At 51.1% G+C, this 7,500-nt stretch overlaps 2 protein-coding genes across 2 annotated transcripts; one reads left to right on the top strand and one right to left on the bottom strand.

Moving 5' to 3' along the window:
- Window positions 1–2,895: 2,895 nt before the first annotated feature.
- ENH_00075800 (hypothetical protein, conserved) lies at window positions 2,896–3,497 on the bottom strand (the record flags this gene model as incomplete). The annotated part of the gene is made up of 2 exons (XM_013582930.1): window positions 2,896–2,946; window positions 3,201–3,497. 2 exons carry the CDS (start codon window positions 3,495–3,497, stop codon window positions 2,896–2,898), a joined length of 348 nt encoding a protein of 115 aa, XP_013438384.1.
- A 256-nt stretch (window positions 3,498–3,753) lies between these two features.
- On the top strand, window positions 3,754–5,096 carry ENH_00075790 (hypothetical protein; the record flags this gene model as incomplete). Its single annotated transcript, XM_013582929.1, has 2 exons — window positions 3,754–3,873; window positions 4,311–5,096. 2 exons carry the CDS (start codon window positions 3,754–3,756, stop codon window positions 5,094–5,096), a joined length of 906 nt encoding a protein of 301 aa, XP_013438383.1.
- Window positions 5,097–7,500: the final 2,404 nt, after the last annotated feature.

Genomic DNA, 7,500 nt, shown 5'->3' with positions numbered 1-7,500 from the left:
TTTTTTCTTTTTTTGTCTCTAAAAGCTGCTGCTGGCCTTTTAAATGGCCCACTTGCATGCACTTGCTGCATGCATGTGCTGCATGCATTTAGTGCATGCACTTGCTGCATGCATGCACTTGTTGCATGCACTTGCTCCATGCATTTGCTGCATGCAGTTGCTGCATGCATTTGCTGCATGCATTTGTTGCATGCACTTGTTGCATGCATTTGCTGCATGCACTTGTTGCATGCATTTGCTGCATGCATATGCTGCATGCACTTGCTGCATGCGTGTGCTGCATGCATTTAGTGCATGCACTTGCTGCATGCATGCACTTGTTGCATGCACTTGCTGCATGCATTTGCTGCATGCAGTTTGAATGAAATGGATTTGATTTATTGCATTTAATTTGCTGCAGAGACGAAGACAACAGAAATGGATTTGTCTTCTTTCTGCGGGTGCTCATGAAGAAGGCCAAGGCTGCGGTGCAGCAGCTGGAGGAACAAAGCGCCCAAACCCTAAACCCTAAACCCTAAACCCTAAACCCTAAACCCTAGGGCCTCAACCCAGGGGGGGCTTGTCGCTGGCCTTTCCTCCTCACAATCCAGGCAAGGGTGGCGCACCGCGGCGGCAGCAGCAGCTGCAGCAGCTGCTGCTGCAGCAGTAGCAGCTGCAGCTGCGGAATCTGCAGCAGCAGCAGCACAAGCTGCTGCTGCTGCTGCCGCTGCTGCAGATGCAAAGGATTTGTGTCTGCAGCTTTTGTTCATTTTTGTGCCCACATTAATTCAGAGGGAAGCGCAGCAGCAGTTGCCTGTCGGGTTAGGGGCAGCAATGCCAGGTTATGGAGCAGCAGCAGCAGCAGCAGCAGCAGCAGCAGCAGCAGCAGCAGCTGCTGCTGCTGCTGCTGGGCTTTTATTTTGTTATTTTTATCAACAATAGAAATGTTATTAGGAGTGAAATTATATTATTTACTTTTTAGTTTCTTTTTAATATTAGAAATGCCTTTTAATAAAATAATTAAATTTAATTTTTGTTTTTTTATTTGAAGTTTCATTGAAGGGGCCGGGTGTCTATACACCCCATTTCTTTTTAATATTAGAAATGCCTTTTAATAAAATAATTAAATTTAATTTTTGTTTTTTTATTTGAAGTTTCATTGAAGGGGCCGGGTGTCTATACACCCCAAGTGGGGACAACTGGAAGTAGAAGCTGCAGCAGAAACAAAAGCGAAAACAAAAGGAAGCAGCTGCTGCTGCAGCAGCAACAGCTGCTACTGCTGCAGCAGCAACAGCTGCTACCGCTGCAGCAGCTGCAGCAGCGGCTGCTGCAGCAGCTGGTGCTGCAACAGCAACATGTGCTACTTGCTGCAGCAGCGGCTGCTGCAGCAGCAACAGCTGCTACTGCTGCAGCAGCGGCTGCTGCAGCAGCTGCTGCTGCTGTTGCTGCAGCAGCGGCTGCTGCAGCAGCAGCTGCTGCTGCTTCTGCTGCTTCCTCCTCTCTCTCCGTTTGGGTGTAGATATTTAGTGTCCATACACCCGGTTTTTGTTGTGGTTGAATTTCTTCAGAGCTACCAGCAGCAGCAGCAGCAGCAGCAGCAGCAGGCTTGCTGCTGCGGCAGCAACAACAGCTGCCGCAGCAACGGCAGCGCATGCAGCCGCAGCTGCTAGAGCTGCAGCAGCAGCAGCGCATGCAGCCGTAGCTGCTAGGGCTGCAGCAGCAGCAGCGCACGCAGCAGCAGCAGGAAGAGCACTTGCAATGGCTGCTGCTGGCTCAAAAATCAGCAGCAGCACCGCATGCTGCAGCAGCAACAGCAGCTGCTGCTGCTGCAAGCTGCAGCGCGCACTGCCCGCGCTGCTCACTTCGAGCTTCTGCTGCTTCTGCTGCTGCTACTGCTGCTATTGCTGCTGCTGCTGCTGCTGCTGCTGCTGCTGCTGAAGAGCAGCACGGCGTCATCCCTGTTTGCATGCAGCGCTGGCTGTGCAGCTAAAAGTTTTGAACAAATAAATAATTAAAATTAATAATTAAAATAAATAATTAAATAATTAAATTAAATTAAATAATTTCCTTTCACTTTTTGCAGAGCGAAAAGGACTTGTGGAGTTGCTGCTGCGCAGCAACAGGAAGCAGCAGCTTTTCTTGAAAACGCGAGCAGCAGCAGCAGCAATAGCAGCAGCAGCAGCAATAGCAGCAGCAGCAGCAGCAGCAGAAGTTGGAATTTGCTGAAGAATAAATTTGAATTTGGAAAATAAATAAATTGTTTTCAACAGCTGCCCGAATTAGCCCGAAAACGCCCCCCCAGCAGCAGCAGCAGCAGCAGCAGCAGCAGCAGCAGCAGCAGCAGCAGCAGCAGCGGGGGGCGTGTAGGCATGGGATTTTAATGGTTTTTTCGCAGGAACTGGGGAAGGAACTCTGTGGAGAGTCTGGAAAAGAATAAATGGGATTAATTGGGATTAATTGGACTTTTAAATCTCTTTTTATTCTTTTTATTCTTTTTTATCTTCCGTATTTCTGAAACTCCCACTCCGCGTTGTCCAGCGGGCAGACCTGCCGCGTCTTCAGCCACCTGGATATACAGTGGAAGTGGAAGGCGTGGTTGCAGACACCCCAGGCCACAGTGCACTCCTCGTTGCTGCTGCCTCCCTGCAAATTAAATCAATTAATTCAATTAATTTAATTAATTAATTAATTTAATTAATTAATTTATTTATTTATTTATTTATTTATTTATTTTGCTTTGCTTTTGCTGCTTGCTGCGCGCAATTTCGGGCAAGAGCCGCGCCGTTGCGGTCCTGCTGCTGCTGCAGCGCGAACGGCAGCAGCAACACACGGCGACCTGCTGCTGCTGCTGCTGCTGCTCTGCTGCTGCTGCTGCTGCTATGCCTGCTGCTGCTGCTGCTATGCCTGCTGCTGCTGCTATGCCTGCTGCTGCTGCTGCTGCTGTTCTGTCGGCTGCTGCCGGTGCTGCTGCACGCCTCCACGCGCTCACATTCCGCGGCTAGGGTTTAGCTAGGGTTTAGGGTTTAGGGTTTGGGGCTGCTGCGCTGCTGCGTGTCTGCTGCTGCTGCTGGTCTAGGGTTTAGGGTCTACAAACTAGGGTTTTGCGCGCCGCGCGATCCAGAGCTCGCCCCCGAAGCCGCCGCCCCCCAACCCCAGCGTTCAGCACCTAGGAATTAGGGTTTAGGGTTTAGGGTTTAGGGTTTAGGGTTTAGGGTTTGTACCTGGTTGGCCTGGCACTCTATGCACAAGTCCATTATGTGGTTTCTGCAAATTGCACAATTGTCCACCACAATGTCCCAAGCCCAGAGGGCCACAGCACTCCACTTCTTGACTTCGAAGCGCCGCTCGGGCACGCTGCTGCTGCTGCTGCTGCTGCTGCTGCTGCTGCTGCTGCTGCTGCTGCTGCTGCTGCTGGTGGCGGCGGCGCTGCTGCTGCTGGACCCCGAGAGGTCGGAGGGGCCAGCGGCCGCCTCAGGCGCTGCTGCAGCGCCGCTCGGCCCTGCTGACTCCACCTCCATCTGCTGCTGCTGCTGCTGCTGCTGCAACTGCTGCTGCTGCTGCTGCTGCTACCGTTTTCCCCGCTGCTGCCGAGCCTTTAGGCAGCCTAATGCTGCCCCTTCTCTGCAGCACGGGGGACAGCAGCGCGATTTCAGGTGGCGAGGCGCTGCTGCTGTTGCTGCTGCTGCTGCTGCTGCTGCTGCTGCACTGCTGCTGCTGCTGCTGCTGGTGTTGCTGCGCCTGTGCAGCTGAAAAGGTCCGAAGTGTGTCTCTGCTATGTCTTTCCTTCTAGAGTTCAATTCGGCGCAGCACTTTGCGGAAAGACAGCAGCAGCAGCAGCAGCAGCAGCAGCAGCAGCAGAGTCAGCAGCAGCAGCAGCAGCAGGAAGCCACCCGTGTATGTCTGCCTCTGCGTCTGCTGCAACAGATTAACAAAAAAAAGAAAAAACAAAACCAGAAAAAAGAAAAGAATGGTCAAATACAATTATAGAGACACCAATAACAGCAGCAGCAGCAGCAGCTGCTGCTGCTGCTGCTGCTGTTGCTGCTGCTGCTGCTGCTGCTGCTGCTGTACATGCAGCCACCAGAGTTTTGCTGCTGCTGCGTTTCACCGCGAGAAACTCCACAGCAACTCAGCCCTTCTCATAAATTAATTTATTTTTATTTTTATTTATTTATTTAATTATTATTTATTTATTTATTTATTTATTTTCCCTTTTCATTTTCCCATTCTGCCTTCTGCTGCACACGGAAGCTGCTGCTGCTGCTGCTGCTGCTGCTCCTTCTCTTGCTGCTGCACTCATCTCCTGCATAAATATTTAAAAATAAATATAGGCAGCAGCTCTTGAGGCGAGCAGCAGCAGCAGCAGCAGGACTGCTGCCCGCAGCAGCAGCAGCAGCAGCAGGAACAACAGCCGCAGCAGCAGCAGCAGCAGCTGCGTTGGCAACGGCCTCGGCAGCAGCAGCGCGAAACCCATAACAACCTGCAATCGTCCCAGCAGCAGCAGCAACAGCAGCAGCAGCAACAGCAGCAGCAGCAATTGCAGCAGCAGCCGCGACAGCAACAGCAGCAACAAAGGCGGCAGCAACCGCAGCAGCAACAGCAGCAACAGCAGCAGCAGCAGCAGCAGCAGGCGCAACAACCATAGCAGCAGCAGCAGTAGAATCAGCCGCAGCAAGCCCAGCAACAACTACAGCAGCAACAGGAGCAGCAGGAGCAACAGCAGCAGCAGCAGCAACGCAGCAACCACAACACCAACAGCAGCAGCAGCAGCACCCACACGAGCAGCATCATCAGCAGCAACCACATCAGCAGCATCCGAAGCAGCATCAGCAGCAGCAGCAGCAGCAGCGTTAGCCACAACAGCAGCAGCAGCAGCAACACCCGCTGCAGCAACCACAGCAGCAGCAGCAGCAGCAGCAGCAGCAGCAGCAGCAGCAACACCCGCTGCAGCACCACAGCAGCAGCAGCAGCAGCAGCAGCACCCGCTGCAGCACCACAGCAGCAGCAGCAGCAGCAGCAGCAGCAGCAGCAGCAATGGCAGCACGGAACCCGGGCCCGAAGCTGAATCCCGTGCCGCTAGGGTTTCCTTCTTTCAACAACAGAGTCCACCGGGATAAGTTGAGCAGAATTGCTTTTGCTGCGCACGAAGTAAACGCGAGGGTTTACGAAAACGTATACGCTAATTTAGGGTTTAGAGGCCCCGTGCCGATTCTGAACAAGGCGAGCCGCGGCAGGGGTTCTTTGCTTTATTTTCTTTTATTTTTGTTTTATTTTGTTTTATTTTTATTTTATTTTATTTTATTTTTGTTTTATTTTCTTTTTGTTTTCTTTTATTTCATTTAAATGCCGTTTCCCGCCTGCGCGTGAAAGCTGCCGCGAGCGGGGTGTACGTACACCTCAGTTCAAGTCGAGCGGCGGCGGAAAGCGCACCGAAAGAAGCGCCGCAGAAGCGCAAATTCGAAAATAAATAAATAAAATGAAATAAAACACTTTTTTCTTTCTTTTTAATCCAAAAATCAAACAAAAACTCCGCTTTTTGCTGCAGGTCGGAGCCTCCAGAATCCGCCTCCGCTGCATGGTCGGCGGCTACGGCCGCGGCGTCTTCGTCTTCACCCGGCTAGCCAAAATGGGCATGCAGCAGCTAGCCAGAGAAGGCTGGCTAAAGAAATATGGATATAAACCCTATCTCTTTCGATAGCAGCAGCAGCAGCAGCAGCAGCGGCAGCAGCAGCAGCAGCAGCAGCAGCAGCAGCAGCAGAGGCGCTTGCTGCGCTATTTTGGACGTCTTTCTCATCCCCCAGCTAGCCAAAATGGGCATGCAGCAGCTAGCTAGAGAAGGTTGGCTTAGGAAATATGGCTATAAACCTTACCTTTTTCGATAGCAGCAGCAGCAGCAGCAGCAGCAGCAGCAGCAGCAGCGGCAGCAGCAGCAGCGGCAGCAGCAGCAGCAGCGGCGGTTGCTGCGCTATTTTGGGCGTTTTCGCAATAACCCAGCTAGCCAAAATGGGCGTGCAGCAGCTAGCTAGGGAGGGCTGGCTCACCCACGAGAGCAGCAGCAGCAGCAGCGGCAGCAGCAGCAGCAGCAGCAGTTGCTGCTGTCTTCCAGGGGTTTTAAAGCCAACGCAATCAGATAAAGAGAGAGGCAGCAGCAGCAGCAGCAGCTGCTGCTGCTGCTGCGACTAAAGGCTGTTGGGTTGCAGCGGAAGCAGCAACGAGTGCTGCCATTGGAGCTGCTGCAATGCGCCTGCAGCAGCAGCTGTTGCTGCTGCAGCAGCAGCAGCTGGTGCTGCTGCAGCAGCAGCAGCAACAGAAGCGGCAGCAGCAGCGCCACAAGTGGCAGCAAGTCAGCAGTGTTGTCAGGGATGTGCAAATAGGCCGCAGATACACAGATAAGTTCAGCAGCAGCAGCAGCTGCAGCTGCTGCTGCTGCTGCTGCAACAACTGCAGCAAGGGCAGCAGCAGCAGCAGTAGGGTGTGACGCGAGCTGCTGCAACAAAGGCGCATAAACCATATTTGGCCAGACAAACAAAGCAGCAGCAGCAGCAGCAGCAGCAGCAGCAGCAGCAATTGCTGTTGCTGCTGGCTGCTGGGGTCCCTCTCTTGCCAGCGGCAGTGGCAGCAGCAGCAACAGCAGCTGCAGCAGCAGCAACAGCAGCTGCAGCAGCAGCAGCAGCTGCTGCTGCTGCTGCTGCTGCTGCTTGCTTCCTGCTGACCCCGTGTTCGCTCTTTCAAGTTTGCTTCTTTTCAGTTCGCCACCAGCAGATAAACAGTAAAAGTGAATAAGTTAAATAAAAAAATAAATTAAATAAATTAATTTAATTAATTAATTAATTAATTAATTAATTAATTGAATTAGTTAATTAATTAATTAATTAATTAATTAAAAGAGAAACTAATTAACTGCAGTTTGCCTTCGAGTCGAAGGTGACCTGTGGCTGCTGGGGTAGGAAGTAGAGGACTTCAAAAGTGGAATTTTTTGTTCATTTTGATTCATTTTTGGTTCATTTTAATTTAATTTTGATTTATTTTAATTTATTTTAATTTATTTTTAATATATTTGTTGTTTTAAATTGTTTTGTTCGATTTAACTGCCCTTCTTGCTGTTGGTTGGGGGTTGCTGCCTGTTCGCTGGTGGGCAGTGAGGGCGGCCGGGTGTCTCGACAGCAAGAACGGCACAAAAGGAGTCGAAAGGCGTTTAAAAGCGAATCAAATTTATTTAAATTTATTTTATTTGAATTAATTTATTAAATTAAATCAAAATGTCTTTTGTTTGGTCTCTTTTCACCGCAAAAACCCTTCCGCGCACGCAGTCACGCCCAGCCCCCCCGGCGCCTCCCCCCCCGCGTTTCTTCAATTTAGAGCCAAAATTAAATAAATAAATAAATAAATAAATACTAATTAAATTATTTAATAACAAAATAAATGCAAAGGCCAAAGAGGGGCCCCCATGGAGCCTCTGAGACCTTCTAGGGGCCCCCTGGGGCCCCAAAGACAGTGCCCGGGGGCCCCCTCAGGGGCCCC

The sequence above is a fragment of the Eimeria necatrix genome, genomic scaffold (genome assembly GCF_000499385.1).
Source record: "Eimeria necatrix Houghton genomic scaffold, Enh_scaff783, whole genome shotgun sequence".
NCBI classification, from domain to species: Eukaryota; Apicomplexa; class Conoidasida; order Eucoccidiorida; family Eimeriidae; genus Eimeria; species Eimeria necatrix.
The sequence above is the reverse complement of the archived record's forward strand: the minus strand, read 5'-3'. Positions and strand labels throughout refer to the sequence as shown.